General features: G+C 39.1%; 2 protein-coding genes across 3 annotated transcripts; one reads left to right on the top strand and one right to left on the bottom strand.

Annotated features, from left to right (window-relative positions):
- Positions 1-1577: 1577 nt before the first annotated feature.
- On the bottom strand, positions 1578-11553 carry LOC141005938 (WD repeat-containing protein 5). Its single transcript, XM_073478004.1, has 14 exons — positions 11358-11553; positions 9590-9699; positions 9309-9417; positions 9100-9173; positions 8145-8234; positions 7564-7653; positions 7328-7411; positions 7179-7234; positions 4747-4793; positions 4557-4632; positions 4294-4327; positions 3964-4038; positions 3730-3817; positions 1578-2643 (listed from the first exon to the last, which is right to left on the bottom strand). Exons 2-14 carry the CDS (start codon positions 9665-9667, stop codon positions 2543-2545), a joined length of 1002 nt encoding a protein of 333 aa, XP_073334105.1. The 5' UTR covers positions 9668-9699; positions 11358-11553; the 3' UTR covers positions 1578-2542.
- A 568-nt stretch (positions 11554-12121) lies between these two features.
- LOC141006078 (bromodomain-containing protein 3-like) lies at positions 12122-21753 on the top strand. 2 transcript variants are annotated; one of them, XM_073478188.1, is made up of 11 exons: positions 12122-12285; positions 13069-13423; positions 15139-15276; positions 15363-15498; positions 17683-17807; positions 17911-18165; positions 18256-18384; positions 18503-18700; positions 20936-21063; positions 21145-21419; positions 21532-21753. In XM_073478188.1, exons 2-11 carry the CDS (start codon positions 13199-13201, stop codon positions 21633-21635), a joined length of 1713 nt encoding a protein of 570 aa, XP_073334289.1. In that variant the 5' UTR covers positions 12122-12285; positions 13069-13198; the 3' UTR covers positions 21636-21753. The 2 variants fall into 2 exon arrangements, with proteins under 2 accessions (XP_073334289.1, XP_073334290.1); XM_073478189.1 differs by lacking the exon at positions 12122-12285 and having other exon boundaries at positions 13112-13423; positions 18503-18685.
- Positions 21754-24289: the final 2536 nt, after the last annotated feature.

Genomic DNA, 24289 nt, shown 5'->3' with positions numbered 1-24289 from the left:
CTGTTTAAGAGCTGCGAGCTCCCTCTAGTGGAAGAGAAGCAGCGCTGCAACATTACTTGAATTTTTTTCTACAAGTATTTAATCAGACAAAAAAAGATGGCACTTTTCTCACAGCGTTATTATCATCAATGTTCCACTTGATCAGACAGAACCTCAGTATCTGTATCTGTAAAAAGTAGCAATAACTTCAGTATGACCTATTGGCTTGTTGTTTCATTATTACTCAACAGTTTCATTGAGGTAGCCTGCATTATTACCAATTATCCAGGTGACAGTATTGACTGCCAGTTTGAGCTGTTTACAGTATTTATATCCTGGAGAAGTTATGCTTGTTTGTCTAGTCAAACTAAATTTGTTATTTGCATTTTTCAACGTAAGCTGTGTGGCAAGAGAAGATTTTTCTGTAAAACCAGACTAGATTTGATTCTTTTTCTAAAATGAACGTCACCGATTATAATCATGAAAAGCAGATAATTTCGACTGGGTGACCCAACTCTAAAAATCAATCTCCCCCTGACCCCCTGAAGTCTGACGTCTCCTCCTCTTAGTTTACTGTGACCGGTGACCGCAGGTATCTTAAGCCATAAAGTGGATGACGTGTGAGCTCACTCCCCTGCAGGAAATGAACAGACAAGGATCACCCACGTAGAACGATTACCTTCACGAATGCTTTATAACATAAAGCTCTATTTTGTTAATATGTATATGTGTATATATTTATAAATATATATCGACAGATCTGCTCCTTGAGTATTTCCAACAGTTGAAAGAGGGAGACAAGTCTTTCAGACCAAATTGTTCCACGACTCAGAGTTTTATTACTGAGGGTTTTTGCATTTTCGACCTTGACTTGACTTTATAAAAATCGATCCTGATCAACCAGCAGAATCGCAGCAGCTCTGAACTCAAAAAGAACCAGCTTCTTCTCAGCAGTTTATGGGACCTCAAAAAAAAAAGAAGAAAAAAAAAACATGAAAGAGGAAAAAAAACTAAAAAGGTTAAGACTTTAAACCCTCCAAAATGTATGTGTTGCTTGGCAATTGTATGTTCAAAAAGTGTAATCAGGAAAAAGCTGAGCTTGTGACACAATCACTGCTTTCTTTGTTGCATAGACAGTAAAATGTTCAAGTGGAAAAAAAAGAAAAAGAAAAAAAAAACACTTGGAAAAAGATCTATTTTTGTACAAAGGTAATTTTATCCCTTGCTTGTGTACTCTGTTCTTTCCCTTTTCTTCTGTGGGCCGTCGTATACGTTGTGGAAAAGCTTATTCAACGAGACAATTTTCAGATTGAAAATTTTAAAAGGTGAGAGGAGTTAGTCGGCTTTGGCACCTTGGTAACTGTGTCGCCTTTACTTTGCCATTTTCAACCTGTCGCTGCAAAGACGGGAATGTCTTTCATTATATTTTTGTCTATTTTTAAAAAGGAGATGGAATTTTGTCATCTGTTCTTTGTGGGTTGTTCTCTGATGTTCTATCTTTCATGGACAGAAAAAAGGTTATTAAAAAACTTAAAGTGACTGATGCTTGATTTCTGTGTCACATTAAAAAAATGCAAAGTTCACTCACGACAACAATGAAACATACAAAAACTGGTTTTATTAAGACGCAGGTTATAGCTGTCAGATGCAAACATATACTCCACAAAATCCAGGTTGACTACAGAGAACAGACGCTGCTGGCTTTGTGTGCAGAACTACAGTATGAAGCTAATCAAGCAGAAGAGAACAAAAAAAAACTAAAAAAATAAATCACAATACATGTCGATGTAATATGTACAAAACCTAGAACACAAAACTGCATTTGGTCACTGTTGAAAGATGTTACAGTTAGACATGCTTAACAGGACGGGGGCTTAATTCAAAATACACAACATTTGGATTTTTTTTTTTTGTTGTCACACTCTAATCTGCAACATCATAAATGAGATCTTCTTGAGGCATGTTTGTCTTTGTTTATAGACGTACCAACACTGTCAAATTCTGGTTTGTTGCCATAATAATCTGCTCAGAACATATCTTGTTATGGCACACAGCCCTGACTTGAGATCTGGCTTTTCATATTGGGGAATAAATAACAGAAATGGATCCTCAGATATCCTTAATCTAGTTACACGTACGAGAAATTAAAGGCAAAAGAAATCTTAGAAAGGCCAAAGTAACCATTACATGTATCGTACAAGACCAGACAGCATGTGTGTGAGGCGTTATGAAGCAGTGACGTCAGGGTAAACGCAGCGAATACTGAAGCACCAGGGTGTGGACATTGTTGCAAAGTGTACCAAAAGATAACTAAAAATCCGGCACGTTAACAGACAGATGGGGAACACGTCCACTGCAGGACTGACTCTCGGCTGATACTGTGTGTGGCTGATGTGTCTCGTTTGGTTCTCTTCGCTGAATTTTCATTACCTGAAAGCCCTCCGCGTCCCGCAGGAGCTCTCTGTTAGAAAACAAGTCCTCTCTTCTTACAACAAAATGTAGAAAAAAAAATATATAAAAAAAGAAAAGAAATATGAATGGCCCAAGAAAAATCCGAAAGGGCTTAGCAGTCGCTTTTCCATAGCTTGATGGTTTTGTCATTTTCTAAAGCCGCGGATGCAATGATGTTCTCTGTCGGGTGGCAGGCAGTCGATATGACGACGTCTGAAAAGAAGAGATGAGAAGGAAAAAATTGAAACAGTGCCGCATGAGTTTCAGTATATTAGAAATATATTACACCCTGAATACAACTGATTTACACGCTGTCACAAAATGTTTGAAAAATTACAGTTACACAAATGAACTGCGTGATTCTGCAGTTTCTCCAAACAGTGCTGACTGAAAGACAGCTGGCACTGCATCAGGAGTGTCAGTCTGTTAATGCCTGGTCTAAACATGCTTTTTAAGATGTGCTTTTGACGATCCGATCACAAGTGGACATCTCTAACCACGATGTTAGACATGAAAATGTGTCTCATGTATCTTGAGTGACCATTTACGATAGGTCCTCAGTTGCTGCTTGATATGCAAAAAAGATGGCAACAAAGACAAAGCGTATATTCGTCTGTAAAATTTGACATGTTTTCCATCAATTCCATCAATGTTGTTTTCTTTCATATATACAGTGGTGAAATCAGTTGAAACAGTGTGTTCAAATAGCTGCTAAATGTTGGCAGGTAATAGCCTTAAACACAGAGTAGCTGACAGGCCAAAACAGCGATGTCACGACACTTTTTACAAGAAAAGAAGCAATCTAATGTGTTGAATTTACTGCCGAATTTACAAGAAGGCACCAGTGATTTAGAATCTGTCACAGAGTTTTCTGCAGAGTTTGTTAAGTTTCTCCTCGTTCAACAACTCTCAAAATTGAGTGATTTGTCAAGGGAGTCTCATTTTGGCAGGTGAGAGAGTGCAAACACATAATTTGGATTACAGTGAACCAAATAGAAATCAAAGTGTGGTAACCATTATGCCTATTATTGTGAAGAGTAAGGGTACTTTAATGTCGCCTATGACAAATTTGCATACACACAGCTGTAAGAATGTGGTCATTTGTGGCTCAGACTACTTCCAGAATGTGGTCTGAATGATGCATGCTTAATGCATCTTGGGTGAGTTCACATCCCTACTCAGAGCTGTCAACTTGTGATCACATTACGCAAAACACATGTTAATGCCAGGTGTACACATCCTCAAGTTGCATGGTTTAACAAAAAAGAACTAAAGTGAGGTCCAGTGTGTCTCCTGTACCTGTGTGGCCCTGCAGTTTCTGCACGATCTCCTTCGTCTGCAGGTTCCAGATATAAACCATGTTGTCCTCGGAGCCCGACACGATCCACTGCGAGAGAGCAGAGTTACATTAGGCTGCACATGTTAGTCTGTAAAATAAATACTGTGCAGATGAGGCATTAAACAACAGGAGTTTTATTAAAATAATAAAACCAGAAAGGAATAAAAAGACAGCAGATATCAGGTCGTTCTTACCTTTCCACCGGTGACAGAGAAATTTGCAAATATGCAGTACTTCTCGTTTTTATGGCCCGTGTACGTTTTCAAGCACTGAAATGTTGGAAGTAAAATTAACAGTTAATTATCTGTAGCATAACCGTCAGACAGATGCAGTAAGGTATTTACTTGTAAACAAAAACATTTTTTTCTTATTCTGGAGTACTCTTAATGCAACTTAATGCAAAGAATACACAAAACAAACACCATTTTTAGGATTTCAGTGGAGAAGATATGTCTTAATATGTTCCACATGTATTTAAATTTTTCCAATAAAATAAACCGCATCAAAAACTCAGCTGATCTTACCTTTCCTTTGCTGTAGTCCCACAACTTCAGCGTGCTGAGAAGTAAACATAAAAACATCAGCGCATCTTTAAAACAACTATAATCAAACTAACTGTAAAGTCAATAACCTTCAATCACATTCATTTCATGTTCTGTTTACAGCAGGAGAAACCTTATTATGGTGTTATACCGCCATCTACTGGTGAAGAGTAGACAAACAAAATGACCACCACAGAGAGGAGCACTGACTTCACTGTGCTGCAGCTACCGTACGTAATACTCACTTGTCCAGTGTAGCAGCCAGGATGTATTTCCCGTTGGGGGAGAACTTCACAAATGACACAGGAGGGTTGTCGTCGTCTAACATAAACACAACAACAGGAGCACCGTCAGCACACAAACAGAGCTGAATCACAATACCCAGCGCAGTGTTGTTGAAGGTGGATGAACTCTGCACATTCAGTGTAAACTTACCTATGAGCGTCTTTAAACACTGCCCCGATGCTGTGTCCCAGATTCGGCTGAGAATGTGAAGAAACAGACAAAAATCGTTATTGAACTATTCAAAAGTTTCATTGTTAGAGAAAACAATGAATACACAAGAAGCATGAGAACACATCTGAACACAGAAGTTTAGATGCGTGTCGTCCACATCTGCTACACATTTTTAGATGCCGTTTCAACAAATATTTGGTTGTGTTCACGTTTAGTCACACACACAAAAAAAAAATATGTTTTGGTCGCTACAGCATCAGGATTATAAAAACAGAAGTGGCAGCAGGGATGAGAAATGTGCCGCGGACGTTTATTCCTCGGTGGAAGAAAATACTTCTTGATGTCGACACAAAAATGTAGCGTGAGGGGAGCTGCCCGGCGAACCAGACGAGCTTGTTTTTTTTAAAGACCTCATAATTACTGAACTGTGTCTGGAGAGAGACAACAGCTGTCGGAGACGCAGGCAGCAGCAGGCTTATCACATTGTAATACAGTTTTAGTGCAGTTAATAGAGCTGTAGTTCGTTTTCATGTAGTGTTCAGATGCGGAACATATGGGAACACAGATCTCCTACATAAACCTTACAAACAGCACGCTGCTGCTTTTTTTCCAGTCTGCTCTTCAACTCAGTAGAACGCAGACATCGTTTACGCAAACTGTCATCATAGTGTCTTAACTCAACTCAGAACAAAACAACAGCCAATCACAGATGCCAAGTATTTTAGTGTGACACCTACATACAGTACATGTCACTATCACATTGAAGCACCTTAGTACCAGTGTTGGGAGTACCGTGTCAACACTTCACTACAATCGCATTAAATTTGTCTGGAACGCAGAGTTAACATGTAACTGTTCCTAAATTGAGTAATCACATTACAATTACTAATCAAACTTTACATTGTTACTTGCATTACATTATGTTTTCCAATTATCTGCGTAATGGGCTGATAGAAAATTATTAATAATTAAATGTGCCTTTTCTTGCACACTCATGCATCAATCGCCTGACCTCTACTGATATCAATTAAATTCAGCACAGTAACGCTGTTAGTACTCCTGTGTAGAGGCTTCTCAGTCTTGTGCTGACCCCGAGGGGGAACATATGATTTGAGAGGCTCCAACTTTAACCACTGCTTTAGTGATACATGTCAAATCATCTGGACTAGAGTCATGGTTTGATGATTTTATATATTGACATAGTTTTATTTTAAGGCCGTTATAAACTAGTGCGCACAACATTTTTCTGTTGAGTTTGGAGTGGCTTTCATTATTTTCTGTCAGCTTTGGCGGTATTAACAGGGTCCCTACATCTTTTTCATAGTCAAATAAATTCAAGCACTTTTCAGGCATTTTAAAGTGGTTCTAAGCTTTATAGCACCTCGCAGCAGTGGTAAATAACATGTTTCTACACAGGGTATAAATCAGATCAGCCGAAATTAAGTTCCATGATAGCATCTTACAGAGGGATGACATATTCAGGAAAACACGAACAAGCTTCACGTTTCAAAATGTGTCACCTGTCTGTAAGTAGACTTGGCATTCTCTAACCTTGCTGAGTCAATATAGTTTTTTTAAAAGGTACTGCATTTACAATTTCAAGCACTTCATCCAAAATCCAAGCACTTTTCAATCCTCGAAAACTTAAATAAAGTTTAATTAATTAAAATGTTAGCGCTTTTAAGGATTTCCAGCAGCCGTACGTACCCTGTATTATGTTATTAAAGAGCAGAAACGTATTAGGACAGGGCTGATATGTGGGCTTTAAGGTTTAATGTTGTATTCTTAACTGGAAAACACTTGACAATGAATCTCAGGTGATGGTGCAGAGTAACGCAAATTTAATGTAACGAGTAGTGTAATGAATTATCTTCCACAGGGAGTAAATAAGTAAAGTAATGCATTACCTTTTTATGAAAGGAACAAGTAAAGTAATACATTCATTTTTTGAGTAACTACCCCAACACAGCTTAGGACATACGCGTATTGTAAGGTATTCTGGTATGAAAACCCACATTTTTAATTTCACTTTTGTTTTTTAGCTGTGTGACACAGAAATAATAAATGCTACACATGATATCAGAATATATATGATGTTGGAAATTTCTATTAGCACCTATCCTCTGCATCCCATGCATTTTTACTGAAGCGGCTACGAGACCTCAAGTTATTTTCTTTATTAAATCAATCTGAACTTTTGAAACAAGGAGAATGAATGGTACTAATGTCATAATGTGACAAATATGTTATAAATTCCATTTGGTTTTCAACTAACTGAGTAGTGATCTGCTAACGAGAAGCAAGGTTTGACATTCTCTGCTGTCTCTGTTCAAAGTGTGCCCTTTCTGATGTAAAGATGCAACATGTCAAGTGAAGGTAAAAAAAAAAGGGGGGGGAGAAGTTGTTCTCACCAAAGGCCGTCGTAGCTACTGGACACAATCAGGGAGCCGTCTCTGTTGAAATGAACCTGCAAGTGGAGACACGTCATCACTTTACATGATCCATGTTGATCCTGAATTTAGAAGATTCTTTCTAAAGTGGATAATGAAAACGAACTTACAGCTGAGACGGGGTCTGAGTGAGCTGGCAATGTTTTCAAACATTTCCCGGTCTTCACATCCCATATCCTTACACTCTCATCAAACTGGAAGCAAAGAAAAGAAAAAAAAAAACACTTTTGTACATTTTCTCTCCAAAACCAGCACAAAGACAGGCTTTTAATGCTGGAGTGAGTGCTTTAGCGAGTATCTAACATCTGTTTTCCATTTTGGTTTGTGCCAAAATCTTTGTACTCACCGATCCTGACACGATAAGATTGGACTGCGGGTTGAAGTTGCAGCAGAAGACGTAGTTGCTGTGACCTTTTAGAGTTTTTAAGCACTTTCCCTGGATAAGAGAAAAAAGGAGTTGAAATGTTATTTCATGCTCATGACAAAATAAAATTACCTCTCGCTCAAAGCAATGTCAGACAGCCTTCAGCTAGCTAACGCTGCGCAGCTTTAATGGTGATTAAACTTTAACTGCAACAGGAACCACAGACATGAGTCTTAAGTGTGTGCATGGATTTCATTTTCATACTTCATGAATGAATAATGCTACAAAACTGTCAGCCCCCGCTGCAGCCTGTGTGTAGACAGGTTCCTACCACATTCTCCCCTTCGTGCATACATGTTCTGTTGAGCAATATTGTGAGGCTCCTTGAAGGCAGCATACGTATAAAGCACAATGATCTGATAGTGCTGCCAGTGATTCAATAACCCATACCAAAGAAGTGAGATAGTCAGTGCAATAGTAAGTGAGAAACCCTTTAAAGTCACATTAACTCTGATGCCTCAGCTGTGACGCAAACATCAGTTAGAGTTCATCTGCTCTCTTACCGAGCTGACGTCCCAGATCTTCAGGGTTTTGTCGTCAGACGCAGACACCAGCAGGTTGGAGTCGGAGGACCAGGCCACGTCAGATATACCCTGCAGATGTGCATGAGGAATAATTAGAAACATAGTGCTCAAGGCTCCGATCGGGACGGCAAAGATGGAAGCAACGTGGTATGAATTTACGTAAAGCCTGGAACTTATGCTTTTTGATCATGTTTCTCACAGATGCTACAAATACTCTACGTAAGAGTTGTGGAAATGTATTGATTCTTGAGGAAGTGACATAACAGCTTGCAGCCTACACAAAAATGCAGTCTACTAATGGTGATTGTTGATTTCTGCTGCTGGACAATGAAGTTGTGAAGTTACGTTGCAGTGTCGCTCTCTTGTATTGTTGAAGGCGAAACAAATATGGTGAGAGATAAGTCGAAAGGAGGCAGAGATCAGCGAGTGATAAAAAAGGCACCCAATATTTTAAAAGTCCAACTGAGAGAGCGGTGTGTGTAGGGGAGTCACCTTTGCGATGTTTGCTATGTCTAATAAGTGCCCTATCTTAGAGCTGCTGTGTGAAAACCTTGTAGATAACAGAACACTTGCAATGCGCAGACAGATTTACGTTTTGTCTTTGTTATGTTTATGTACTGAGATGGGTCACACATATACTGGTTTTGAAAAGGGACTGTTGCAGTCTGATTATTGAAAAGACTTTCTGAAGGAAAAGGGACTTTAAATGTGTCTTACTGCTTGTATTAATTGATGGAAAAGTAGCCCATTGCATTAATATTGAAATCTGAGAATGTGATATATTGAGATACATCGAGAAGATTGGGCATTTGAAGATACACATCTCTACTCCACATGGGTGAATACTTCAGACAAAGACAATCCAATCCTTTTAAAGCATAACCCAACAAGCATAAACACTGCAGCAGTAAAGATGAGAATCTGTGGTACTCACAAGTTTGTGTCCAGATATGGTTTTCTCAAACTTGCCGTCATACGCTCCCCAGATTTTGATGAGTTTATCAGCAGCTGTAAAATACAAAATAAGTATGCAGTCAGCGTTGCTACAGGCTCCGTAAATCAAGGTTCACTACTGTTAACAATATAATACTGATAAAGGCAAATAACAAAATCTTTAAATACAATATCCAATAGAGCACTCACATGAGCTGGCGAGCCATTCTCCGCTCGGGCTGAATTTGACGGAGGACACAGCTTTAGTGTGGCCCGCTAATGTGAATTTCAAGCTGTAGTTTGGCTTGGCAGGTGCTGACTGTAAATGAAAGCGAAACATGACATTTAGGAATCTGCCCCCGATGTGTGACAAACATTTATACATCAAAGAAAAAATAAAACAGAAATGTCTCCAGATTCCACCTTTGCACATGTTCTCACTTACTGCCTACAGTAAGCATAAATAAACCAACAAGGCAAAAAGTCCGAACCTTGCTTTGACTGGCAGATGCTGATGGTACAACTGGAGGTTTCGTGTCAGTCTCTGGTTTCTTATCTTCTGTTGCCATGGTGAGGAAATGAGCATCTACTGAGCACGACCCTGACAGGAAGAAGATACAGATATTACCATTAAAAGATGCAATATGTCAGAATTTTAGCTGAAAACATTGAAAATTAATTAATATTATTAACAAAATGTGAATAAATAACAGTTTTGACATTACAATGTCTATGTGTTGTATTACAGAGACGTACACTGAAGGTAGCACGCTAACCAGCTAGCCCTGGCCTGTTCCGGTCCAGAGCTCCTGTGCTACTGATGTAAACACCAATACTCCCCGGGTCCCTGACCTCCCAGTCCGGACTGGTAACAGCGGCTACAGTTGGCAGCAGTTAGCGGTTACTCTGGTGGTAAGTCCTCTATTTTTTGTTTTGAGTCTTAATTTGACAGGTGGCCAGTTCCTACACGTAGCACCTTTAAATTAAGAATTACATTATCTATGGGTTAGTAAGTGCTGTTACATTCACAGTAAACTAAAGATAAACATTGCCTAACAAATGCCTACAGTCTGACGATTTGAAAAGATGCAGGGGTTTAATTTCTACATGTATTCAAGTGTGAAATAGCAGAATAATGTCAGATTTGAAAGATAAATTAGGTTGTTCGTGTGTATGTTCAAACCAGCAATTTCAATAATTACTAACAGTGGTTAAAGGTGCACTACGCAGTTTTGGGGAAGAAATTTTTATCAGAAGAGAAAGATCTTCAATTAATGATTCTTTATGCCTAAATAAACAAAATAAACAAACTCTCCTTGTTTTCATGACTCACAACAAACTGACCTTAAAAGGGCAACACAATTTCATCTGTTTTACTTTGTTTATATGTGGCGGACCCTGCCACCTTTCTAGCTTCAAACAGTGTTCTGGGGACCTTATTTTCCTCTGACAAAAGCTTGTTTATTCAGTTATGGGGGGAAAATACTCTTACGTTCGTATTATTACCTCATTAATATTGTAAATATTAAAATCTTGTATTTTAATTTATTCTCCAAAACTACACAGTGCCCCTTTAATCTTCATAATCACTTTAAATATGCCAGATTTAGCTAACTGACAGTATGCTAATCCTGAGAGCTAAGGCAGTCATTTCAAACAATTCACAGCTCTGTAAACACTGCAAATGACAATGTAAGTATCAATAAGTGCTGTAATTAACTCTACTGACGCAGGATAACTTTTTGCTCCTATTGTTTCGTTGTTCAAGAGCCATGAACTGTGTCGCTGCTTCCTCCTGAAACTATAAATTTAGCTTTTCAGCTAGCATTTAGCTAGCTAACGTTAGTTAGCCTCAGTACGGTTAAAAGGACTAAATAGAAAGGTTGTATACAGTCAGTTGAGCTTATATTTGCAGCTAGATGGTATTAATTAGATATACGTTCTCGTTAAGTCATGTTTAAATACAGTAAATATGAAAAGAGGAAATATGAAACAAAGGGCCTTCGCTGAGAAGTCCTATCTATGACAGAAGCTATCAGCATATTGTGGATATTCATTTCAGCATTAAGGATTTGAAGCGAGACAGATAAGAGCTAAAAACTCAATTTTAAATCCACTGGTTTTGAACGAGAGCTAATGGTAGTTTGATCATGCAGCCGTCTGCTTCAAATGCATTGATGCTGTTGACAAATTGGCTGAGCTGCCACGGAGGGGCCCTCCATTCAAACAATGAGGAATCAGTCAAAACACGATACTCACGGGGATTCGGTGCAGCTTCACGGTCAGATCGTTACTCCTCGTGAGGATTGGAAAAAGAAATACGCGTATATTTTTTTCAGACGATCATGGAGAAGGCATAAATCAATCGGCTTGCTCCTGGATGTTTGCCTGCGAGGAGAAGCGGGGAATGTGGTGCGGTGGTGCTGCTCTGCGCATGCGTGGTACCCTCAGCACTTACGGGAACTAATGAGGGTCAATAAGCTTCAAAGGCAAAACACTTCATTTTGACATTTTGGTTCTGAATTGTTTTAATGGCGCTTTCCAGCATAAAAGTGGGTAAACTTTAAGTGACCGCTGTCTAAATGTGTCAAATAATGTCCAAGTAATGGTCGACTCATTTAGAGGTGAGGTACTCATACGATATGAATATGAGTGGTATATGATTGGAATATTTTTTTACACCCTACTTACTCCAACACAGTAGGTGGCAGTGTCCACATTGGCCGCCATTGAAGCTAACGAGGGCGGAGAGCAGCAGGACTCACAGCTGCGGGTTTGTTATCAAGAGAAACTTTGATTTAAAAAAAAAAAAAAGAAAAGTTGTGATAACGGTGCACTCTGCAGCTTAGTGTGTTGTCCATCTGGGCTCCTGTGTTGCGATGTTAGCGCATCTGAAGTCGAGCAGACGCTGAACTCTCCGCCCCAAAGTGCCTTCTTAAGAAAATGAGTTGGTAAAAAAACTTGAGCAGCTTAAATCCTGTATGGTTTTTAGCCGCGACTCTCCCGTCATCCCCCGCGAAACGAACATAAAATGTACTTAACGTTACCGTTATGTGAAGATGACTGCTAGCGTTAGCCCAGTGAACCCTAACCCTTCGTTAGCTGTGAGAAAACTTTGTGCTCACGCTAAAACTAAAGAAGGACTCTCGGACTTGACTGTTGTGAGAAAACTCTCATGTCACGCCAGGTTAGTCATGATAAACTTAAAACTTATGTTAAGGTCTGGCTATCCCTCACGTCAACTTTCGCCTGCTAGCATTGAGTTAGCTAAAGAAGGCCAATAACACCAGTGTGACTTGTAGCTTCTCACATTAACTTCAATATAAGCGTTTACTCAGTCCTCTAGCTTTCTCTACAGCTGGTCCGGTCGATATAGTACTTTTTTTAAAAACCATATAAGTGAATTCATGTTTCCACCCTTAAAAGTTAGTTTTTTATATTAACGCGTCGTCAGTAAAGTGGTCGTGTAGAGACTAAAGCCAGTAAATTGGGTTTATTTATTGCCATAAACTGTGACTTAATTATGTTACTTTAACTACCTCCTTTAACTGTCATACAGGCCTTTCCCCACTTATTTTTCTTATTTGCCGTATAAAGTGACAATAAACACTCATACTAACGTTAGCCCTAGCATTTTCCACTACCTAGCTAGCTTATTTCTATTGGGGCTAATTAAAATAATTAGCTGTCGACCATTTCAGTCATCACAGGCAACAGAAACCCAGAAAATCAATCAAAGCAGTTGTAAAACATGCTAACATGGAAGCAGAGCTCAATGTTATACAGCTGTAAATGTAGATAGATCATTAATGCCAGTCACTCATTACTATCTTTTCAATGTGTATTATGTAGGATGGTACAAATTGTCTAAATTTTGGTTCAATTTCTGCTTATTTTATCTTTGATCTCAGGATCATAAGAGGAATCTCTGACCTTCAATGCTCTCATAACTCTGTTTTTACATCAACAGATTGTATAGTCTGGTATGAAAACTATGCATGAAGTGGGCTGGTTTTCCCTCAGAGCCTTTGACGAGCTGACAGAAGAAAACTACAGAATTCACAGAAGATAACAGGAGCCAGCAGAGGTTGTGTTACCTGATGAGCCAGTCGCATCCAGCTGCCATCATCATGTCAGCGGAGCCAAACTTGGACACTCCAAAGCTTGTGAATCCTCCACCTCCGGAGGTGATCAACCCCAACAGGCCAGGCCGGAGGACCAACCAGCTGAAGTTCATGCAGAATGTAGTGATCAAATCCCTGTGGAAGCACCACTTCTCCTGGCCCTTCTACCAGCCTGTTGATGCAGTAGCTCTGGGACTATCAGTGAGTAAATGTTGGAAATGTTCTTCAGACTTCCAATCCAGCATTTCAAATCTTAATCATTTTCTCACCGATTGGTTACTTATTTATGCACTCCAAAACAAATAGGCACATGTTTGTTTTGTTTTTTATGACAAGAAGAAGGCAGACTGCTAATGCTAAGAACTAATCAGTAATTTCTAACGTAGCTAACCACTGCCCTGAGTTAGTAAGTCAAGAACACCTCAGGAAAAGAATCTTATAATAAACACACATTTGCTGCATCAATATTGGCTTTGGAAAGCTGTAAATCTGCTGTTTGTAATGTGGTATTTTACTAACTGCAATCCTGATAAATATCCTGGTCAAAAGCAGCTGTATCTTTGCTACCAAATCATTTATTTCAGGCTGTGATATACAAAAAAAACCATTATTTAAAAAGAAAACTACGTACAGGCTTTGGACACCTGAAGCAGGTGAAGGTTTTACACAAGGCCACTCCTACTTTGTAATTATCTGCAATCAGTAGTCAGACGTGTTTGTCTTGCTTGGTGTGAAAGTGTCTGCTTTTCTGTTTTCTTTCGCTGAAGTAAAACTGACTTTAAATCCCTGAATTTCCCTTGTTTTTGTTCTTCTTTCACTTCGGCTGTCAGTGTTGTTGTCTAAGTTTTTCTCACCCCTGTTTTCTGTTTCTGGCTTGGTGTTGGTTGCCCCCTAATCCTCATGCACACTGCACCTAAACAACACAACAGCGAGGTTAGAGAAACTGTCATGTGGCTTTGCACTCAGTCTCAGTGTCTTCCATTATTAACTAGAACCTTTATTCTGCTGTATATAACTGCATTTTTAATATGTCTGTACATGTTCATGCTAGTAGGTACTTAATTATTGACTAAGTAATTTAAAGTAGCTTCAAATTAGAAGCTTAAGTGCTGGAATTTGACTAATTGATTAACTAATTAATTGGGGACTATTTCTTAAGTAGTCCCTACTGTAGTTCATAATTAGCTCCAATTAAAACGGTGGATTATCCAGAATAAGTGAGACAGTGGTTTGAAATGAGATGTTGGTGGTGAATTAAAGTAGAATTTGAAACGTAACGTCACTCACCTCCACTGAGACAGATATCTCAGAACCAGGAGAAATTCAATTAAAACCATCTGCATGGCTGCTTGGGTTTTATTTACATGGTTTTGGTTATCATTTGTATCAGTTATAGTGACATTGTTTCCCTGAAATAGTTGCTGACATCTGGGAACATCACTACAACAAAGTCAGACGTTGTAAGAGACACGAGTGGCCAGACAGGTTATAAACAAGACAACATTTTAGCCTGATCATCTAAAACACTTTGTAAGGTATTAAATCTGAAAGTGAGCCCACCTGAAATGTTGGTAATAATCCCCTATTGCACAGGAAACTTGTGTGAATGGAAAACTGCAGCACACCGACAGACAGTTTGATAATAATGTAACAGTTTGCCTTTGTTTTCGTGCCTGTGTTCCCAGATCTCAGCATATAAACATGGTGAGTATCGTGTTTTCATGGCCATAAGAATTAAAAAAAAATCAATTATCAAAATAAGATCCTAACTGTAATAAACTGGAATTATGTGGTGAAAAGCAGCAATTGTTCAAACCGCTTCTTCATCAGTCAGACTTTGGCATATCATTTGGAAGATGTTTAACAAATAAGCAAGACTACATTCGTCTGACACGTTGGCTCTTTTTTTTAATCAGGATTATCATACGATAATAACCTCTCCCATGGACTTGGGAACCATCAAGAAACGACTAGAGAACAACTACTATTGGAGTGCAAGTGAATGTATGCAAGACTTCAACACCATGTTCACCAACTGCTACATATATAACAAGGTGAGGAGATTCAAGGATAGAAACGCACCACGCTGGTTTCGCCTCACAGAAAACTAAACCCTCATAGATTTCCCTCTTTCCTCCAGCCTACAGATGACATAGTGCTGATGGCCCTCGCCTTGGAAAAAGTTTTCTTGCAAAAAGTTGCCCAGATGGCACGGGAGGAAGTGGAGGTCCTTCCTCAGGCAGCCAAAGGAAAGGGCAAAAAAAGTAGTTCTCCAGGTAATGCACTTATTTGTACGATGTTGGCTTCCTAGAAATCAGGTCACATGAATGTTTGTGGGTTTCTGTGAACTAACCCATGCTGCTTTGAGTTTTAATGCTGTCTGAGCCTTTAGGTTAGACAGGTTACACCAACATCTCCCATAAAATGTTTTTTCCTTAATTTAGCGTTTAGCCATTTACAGGCATGCAAAACATGATGAATGTCATTGTAGATGTTTATCTCATTATGCATTGTTAAAATATGCATTTTAAAGCTCCCCGAGGCAAAATGTGATATGTAGTTTTTGGTTCTTTAAATAAAACAGCCTGCATGAACATCACTGTCACCATTAAGTCTCAGCCAGCAGCACTGATTAACTGCATCAGTGAGCGCTGTTAGTCCCCTTCTTTTCTCTCCATTTAAATGACACTGTGCTAAACTTTCTTCCTGTGTGTCCTTAAATAAGATTTCACCTTGCAGACACTTCAGGTGGATTGTTCCTTGGGCCTGCTTTTGTCATTCCAGTATATATTATAATGCATTTGGAAATATATACAGCTATTAATGTGGTCAGTGTTGGGGTTTCTCTAATGTTTATGTGTACATGTTCGATTGGACACTTGAAATGAACATCACTGCCACTAATTAAAATAAAGTATTTGTAAAATCTTCTCAGATCAACAGAGAAAGATTGGTAACTATTAAGTGCAGATAAAAAGAAAAAATCAAGATCTAAATGTACCTTGCATGTTTTTGAAAATGGAAAAACATTATATTACCACTGGGGCTGCAACTTATGATGATTTTCTTTGTGGATTAACCATTATTTTCTAGATTAATCAATATGTTGTTTGGTCTATAACATGTCAGGAAATGTTGATCAGTGTAGGGATGGGACATAAAAGTTTTTATTGCGCATCGCAATAAAAAACACAAGTTGATCGTGGTGAATTTTCATCATTGAGATAATCGTGCATATACTTAGATGAATGACAATGAAAGTTGTCTAGTTCGCTGATGTACAGTCTATTATTGGTTTCCTGATTTATGCTGAATTGCCTGACCCTGTCGCCATCGCTGAAGTCACGGCTTACACCTTGTTTCCCCAACAAAATAAGTTAAAAGTGTGTAAATACTACAGATTCCAAACTAAAGAACGACAGTGAGATGAGGTCACCACCATTTATTCATTCTTTATTTGTGTAGGCAGTGATTGGTGATGTCCTCGAAGGTCTTGTTTTGTCCACAACCCAAAGAAATTCAGTTTACTGTCAGAGAGGAGTAACGAAACCAGAAAATATTCACATTTAAAAAGCTGGAATCAAAGAATTTTGACTTTTTATTCTAAAAAAAACATTACAATTACACTTAATCGATTGTCAGGATTAATTTCAGAATCAGAATCAGGAATACTTTATTATCCCTGAGGGGAAATTGTTTGTGTGACAGCTGCTCCCATTCAAAAATCAGAATATGCATAAATAATAATAATAATAGTAATAGTGATAATAATAATAATAATATCAATATCAACAAAAACAAAACAAAAATACAAGAAATGTACATATATACAGAGCAATAATGCCACACTCAGAGCGAGGAATTAAACATTTTGATAGCCACAGGCAGGAATGATTTCCCGTGGTGCTCTGTGGTGCATCTTAGTGGGATCAGTCTAGTGCTGAATGTACTCCTGTGGCTGAACACCACGTCATGGAGTGGATGAGAGCCATTGTCCAAGATGACATGTAACTTGGACAGCATCCTCCTCTCTGACACCACCATCAGAGAGTCCAGCTCCACTTCCACAACGTCACTGGCCTTGCGGATTAGTCTGTTCAGTCTTTTTGCGTCCACTACCCTCAGCCTGCTGCCCCAGCACACAACAGCATAGCATATTGCACTGGCCACCACAGACACATAAAACATCCTGAGCATAGTCCGGCAGATGTTGAATGACCTCAATCGTCTCAGAAAATACAGACGACTCTGTCCCTTCCTGTAGAGGGCATTTGTGTTCTTAACCCAGTCCAGTTTATTATCAGTGTGGACTCCCAGATACTTATAATCCTCCACAATGTCTAATTTAGTAGTTGAAAGCTAATTGATTTATCGTTGCGACTCTAATTACAACTAGTCTAAAATATGTATTTTTGTGCTTTTTCTCTTTTCCTTTATTTTGTATTAATACATGCCTACAGGAGGGCAGAATCCAACTGCAACCACATGTTCATCAGCTACGACACCCACATCTGAGTCCAGCCTCAGCTACGCTTCTTCCAGCCCATCCTCAGTGGCCAAAAAAACATCACAGTCCTCCCCAAAAGTGAGTCACCATTTGTGTCTCTGACCCTCAATCACGTTATTTTAAAGTCACACAGCACGAGTAGATTTTTCACCTTATTGTGGTGTTTTTTGTGGCAATGAAGAAGACAGGGCTGAAGCGGAAGGACGACGCCATCACCGATTTGTCCTCCACAGAAAGACGAATGAGACGTAGAACCTCACAAGATGCCAGACCAAACGAACAGCTCAAGTTTTGCAACGATATCCTGAAGGAGATGCTGTCTAAGAAGCACGTAGCCTACGCCTGGCCTTTCTACAAGCCTGTTGATGCTGTGGCTCTAGAGCTGCATGATTACCATGACATCATCAAGTATCCCATGGATCTCAGCACTGTTAAAGTATGACCTATATATACGTACTACTACAAATCCGTTTTCTCTGTGGCTGATCTGATTTTCCTGATGGGTGATGTGTTTGATAACTTCCAGAAAAAGATGGATAGAGGAGAGTACCAAGATGCACAAGGCTTCGCTGCAGATGTCAGGTTAATTTTTTCCAACTGTTACAAATACAACCCTCCTCATCATGATGTCAATGCTCTGGCCAGAAAACTCCAGGTGTGTTTTGAATTATTACATTCAATAATTAAGAATTTAAAATGGTTTACTGGTTCTTTAGGCTCAGTTTTCTGTTTCACTTCCATCCTCATTGTGCATGTGTGTGTGTGTGCTTCAGAGTGTGTTCGAGCAGAGGTTTGCACAGATGCCAGAGGAGTCAGTGGAGTTGATTTCACCAATGAGTGGCGCATCTGCTAAGAGTTCAGGTTTTGGTGGGTTAAGTGTCAACAGCTCGGCAAAGTTCAGCAGATCAGACTCATCAGAGGAGCGTGCCACCCGACTTGCTGAGTTGCAAGAACAGGTGGGTGCAGAACAGGTGGGTTCCTACACAGAACTCTAACTCAGACTCTTGTTACATAATGTCAGTGACTACATTTACATGAACAAAATATTTCAGTTTTTGCCCCTAATCCAAAAATGACTATTTCTACTAAGCTGTTTACATGGCTAATGAAAATGAATATTCCACTGATCCCATTTACATGCAGCAGTTAATAATTCACACACTGTCCCTTTTTCAACCTACTTCTTGAAAATATCTCTGTTGGGATATCTGTGCATATCCAAAAAACTGTTTCTCCTGCCGACCAGAAATGTGGGCTTTTCTTTTGTACGTGTGTCTTTACGTCAGCCTTGCAGATTGTTGGCAAGGCAATGCACAGAGGTAACTGTAAACAGGCAAAAGACTTGTGATAAAAACCCGAATTTCATACAACAAATCTTACATACATGTTCAAAGAACGCTCATAAAACCGTAGTAATGTAATTTTCTGATTAATGGCCATTAGATTAATATCCAAATGGAACATGCTGTTAACAGGACCCATATCAAATGTGGAATATTGTCATATTTAGAATAATAGTGATAGCGATGACAGCAACCTTATACTACTTTAACACTGAAATAAGCGTGTATACGCAGGTTTTTTAGACAGGGGTAAACCTTCTAATAATTGTCCGTTAACTCCGTTCACACTGCCTGTGGATGAGTTTGCTTTTCTGTTTTTTTTTCCTTGTGTGTCCCGTTTCTCATCACGAACGCTCTGGAAAAACAGGGAACAGTAAAAAGCAGCAGATCATATACCTGATAATGCAAGTTGCCAGGGAGCGGTGTTGGGGGTAACGCGTTACAGTATACTTCAGTAATATGTTACTACAGTTATGTCACATAATGCGTTAGAATCCGGGTTACTGACCGAAGTGAAGTGTTTATTGTTGTTTTTTAAAAACCCATCCACACCAAGTATATTAATATGGAGCCTCTAAGTTCTTTGTTCAGTCTCTGTGTGACTGAAATGAGCCGTATTTCGTAGGCCTAATGATGAATCCTAATCCTCTGAGCGCACTTTAATTTACATCCCTGAATCACGTATGCCCATGCATTCCTTGTTCTGTGGACTCAAATAAAAAGGCATCAAAAAATAGATTTTTGTCGTGTCATGTCACTATAGGCTACATTATAGAAGGTATCGGTCTATTGTGTCTCATATGACTAAGCCTACAATTTAAAATATTTAATGTGTTCACCCGGGTGTTGTGTTTTAAATCACAGCTGAGCAAGAGGCGATGGATACTAGGCTAATAATATACATTCACATTACACACAAAAGCCAGATGTTAGGGGGATGTCACGGCTCACACACACTACCTGTAACAACCTCCTCTATGCTGTTATATACAATAAAATGTAGATTTTGTATGTGTTTAAATCTCACAACACTCCGAGTCAGTATACGTTTTTCTTCATTACCACATGACATGAGAGTTTTTTTACGGTTTGGTTATCATTGTAGCTGACACCATACTCAGGGTGTCTGCAGGTATCAGACACTCAAATTTAATGTTTTTTAAAAGTATTTTTTTTAACGCATTTTTGGAACCATTGCTTTATCTTATACAAGCATTGCAGGTTAACATAAATCGAAGTTGTACATATGTGGTGTTATGTAGGAATATGGTTATTACAGTGAGTTGGGTTAATTTACAATTTGCCAACAGGTAAGTGCAAGTATAAAGTAAAAAGGCAGTAATCGGCTCATTGGTAGGTTTAAAGATTTATAACATCAGAAATATGGACTTTAAAGCAGAAGAGCTTCAATTAAAACCTAACAAATTGATTTCAGTACATTTTAAGATTTTAAAGGATCTGCAAAATGCATAATACAGCAGAGCAAGATTTTAAAAGAGATTTTGGCTGCAAGATCTAATGATTACATTGACAAAAATATTTCCATCACCCTTTTTTCTGCCTCTCCAATATAAAGCAGGGAGAAATAGATGCACAAACTATTTCAGATGACTTATTTCTTTCCTTCTCTCCGATGTTTGGAGAGGATGGTGTTGACTGATAAAATCATCCTGCGTACAGTAAATCACTCAGCGAGACTTCCTTGTCTTTATTCTTACACTTTATGTCACATCCTCTCCAACTTGCCAACACAGAAAATATTCTGGCTCACACTTCTTCTTTGATTTGTAAGTGTTGTTATTTTTCTGAGTTTAAAACTAGTGTAGCACCATACTCACCCACTTCTGTTGACACTCTATCCAGCTTAAAGCTGTTCATGAGCAGCTCACTGCCCTCTCTGAAGTCCCTGTGATGAAACCAAAGAAGAAAAAAGAGAAGGAGAAGAAAGAGGAGGGCAGGCAAAGTACAGGCAGTACATATTCCAGCTCCAGGTAAGGCGTTTCACATGAATCTATTTTCACAGTATATCACCTCCATATAGAGACCCTGACTACTCTGTCTTTAATTTGCAGGCAGCCGTGGAAGCGAAGCAAAGACTGGGATTCTGATGATGAATCTCTGCCGATGACGTACGACGAGAAGCACCAGCTGAGCCTGGACATCAACAGGCTGCCTGGCTTGAAGCTGGGCCGCGTGGTGCACATCATTCAAACGTTAGAGCCCTCGATGGGTGACAGCAACCCAGACGAGATCGAGATCGACTTTGAGATACTGAAGCCATCCACTCTGCGTGAGCTGGAGCAGTACGTGAAGACCTGTCTGTACAAGAAGTTTAAGAAATTCCAAAGTAAGTGTGAACCCTTGCTGCCATTAAGGCGATAATTACCCCATAAATTTAAATGCTAATAGAATCTGTAGCTCACTCAATGATGGTACTTCCTTTTGTTCACTTCATCCAGAGCAAAGTGGTCAAGCTGCATCTCATCACAACGGCTGTAGCAGTTCTTCAGACTCTGCTACCAGCAGCTCCAGTGACTCCAGTTCAGAAAACAGTGAATCATGACAACACTAATATTTTTTATTTATTTCTTTTTTTGTTACAAAGAGAGAGTTCCTCAAACATGCTTATTTTTGTATTTGTTATTTGTTCTATGGTTAAAATAAAACTTCCCACACACTGACTTTGTATTCATGCAGATTTTTTCTTTCTCTCTATTAACTGCAGTATCCGTCTTATCACACACTATAAATTGACAGCGCAGCTGGATGGCATGCTGCTGGGGCGAGGGCACATTTCATAAGATATGAGTTCCAACCAATATCCTGTCTGTGTAATTCATTTTGTCTATAATGGTTAATTACACCAAGTGATAAAATGTATCTAAGTACAATTACTCAAGAAGTCAGTACAATTTGAAGTACTTAGCTTGAGTATTTGCATTTTCTGCTACTTTACACTTCAACACCACTACATTTTGGAGGCAAATATACTTGTTACTCATATTACACATACATAATTTCCTTTGAATTGTAATTGTGCTACTTAAGTACATTTAATATGAGATAGTAACACTGTTACTCAAGTACTATTAGTTTGGGTGACTATTTGTATGGTATTTTAAGAAATCATTTTCACTTTTACTTGCATACAAAGGGATGGCGTCATAAAGAGTGTCTCAGTGTAAGGAGCTCTCCAGGGTTCAGCCATACAGACCTACATTGTTTTTTTTACTCCCAACAGTTCAACCTGATAAAATGCTCAGCAAGCAGCAGCCTTCAAATACAACTAATGCTACAGTGATGATTAAAGTATTATATAACATGTAATTTAACGATTTAAGGGTACATTTTATATACTTTCCCATCATTTAGGGCTTGCCTAATGGTCACAGCTGTCTGACTGCTTGAGAGACATGAGTTTACTGATGAGCTGGATGTAACTGTGGCTGACGGGCATGTTGATGGGGTGAAAGCATGAAAAAGGTTCTGTTAGAACTGCCAGTTTAAGCATCATATATACACATTATAAATTAAATCCAGTCTTCACAGTGACATCTTCTTAAATCCCTGATTTGTGATGGATCCTCCTCAGACCTCTTAGAGATGGAGGAGCTGCTCAAATGTGGAACATGGACTGATGTCAGAACATCTGTTCTTGGTTTTACGAAGCTGTCCAGAAAACTCAGAGTCATCGTAAAGAAGTTGTTTTGAAGTGTTTCAGTCCATAAAAATATTGTGACTCCTGCTTTGGATTCAGTATTTAAGAAGCTTAATGTTAACCCAACATCACTGAGGCTGAAGGACCTCACAGAACACTGGATCATGTAACATACAGTCAGTCAGTTTATTAGGGCCCGAGCAGGGAACCTGCGAGGTCCCTATTGTTTTTCGAATGATTATTATTATTATTATTATTATTATTATTATTATTTTATTCCTTCGTCCAAAATGATCGCATTTTTCACTGGCTGAATGTGAATGAAAAGTCGATTTTATTTGGCAAAGTCATTAGGCTTGGCGAAAAATTTTATAATCTGTTGTTGTTGTGAACGTGCACCACTAGGTGGCGCTATTATCAAGGAAAGTACGTTTTGGCTAATAACTCCCACATACTTTGTCGCACCTTCAAAAACCTTATATCCACGCGTTCAGTGAATTGTGCTGAATCTCCTGATATAGGCCACGCCCATTTCTGCCTGGCGTTTTTTTTCACTAGCTCGCGAAATGTCGCAAACCTACTTTTTCGAACTCCTCCCAGGCAATTTCACCAATTTGCACCAAACTTTGCACACAGCATCTGTGGACCCTCCTGACAAAAAGTTATTAAAAGAATTTTGATATTCCAAGAAATACTCAAGTTATTAAATAACAAGTTCCTGCAGATTTCGTTCCAAACAGGAAGTGTTGCATATCTCCACATTGGTTTGTCCAAATGATGTCAACCTCAGGATCCTACTTCCTCATGAGGCCCTAAGGCTCTGTGCTAAATTTTGGTTGATGACCACTAGGTGGCGCTCTTTAAATTGAACTATTTTATATCTCAACATCGGTTGGTCGGATTAACACAAAACTTGGTACACTCATTGCCACTGCCCACCTGAGGACAGCTGACACAGGGGTGACCGATCTGACACTAGGTGGCGCTTTGGTGGCAGTTTCTTTTTATATTTGGCACTGTGCCCACACCATAACACTTATGGATATGAAATTGACAGGGGTGGTATAGACCGGCCCCTGTAACTCACACACCAAAAATGACCAGCAGGGGGCGCTATCATCAACACAAACCGTTTTTGCCTAATAACTCCCACATAATATGGTGCACATTGTTAAACCTTATATCTACGTGTTCCCTGAATTCAGCTGGACTGTGTGATGTAGGCCACGCCCACTGTCTCGCCAGAACTCAATTGGCAAATTCGCCAAATGTCGAAAACCTACTTTTTCGAACTCCTCCCAGGCAATTTCACCAATTTGCACAAAACTTTGCACACAGCATCTGTGGACCCTTCTGACAAAAAGTTATTAAAAGAATTTTGATACGCCAAAGAATACTCAAGTTATTAAATAACAACTTCCTGTGGATTCAGGTCACAACAGGAAGTGTTGCATATCTCCACATTGGTGTGTCCAAATGACGTGAAACTCAAGATACTACTTCCCCATGAGCCCCTAAGGCTCTGTGCAAAATCTTGGCCCATGACCACTAGGTGGCGC

Source organism: Pagrus major, chromosome 12 (assembly GCF_040436345.1).
Source record: "Pagrus major chromosome 12, Pma_NU_1.0".
Lineage (NCBI taxonomy): Eukaryota > Metazoa > Chordata > Actinopteri > Spariformes > Sparidae > Pagrus > Pagrus major.
Note: the sequence above shows the minus strand (reverse complement) of the source record. Positions and strands in the feature narration are given on the sequence as shown.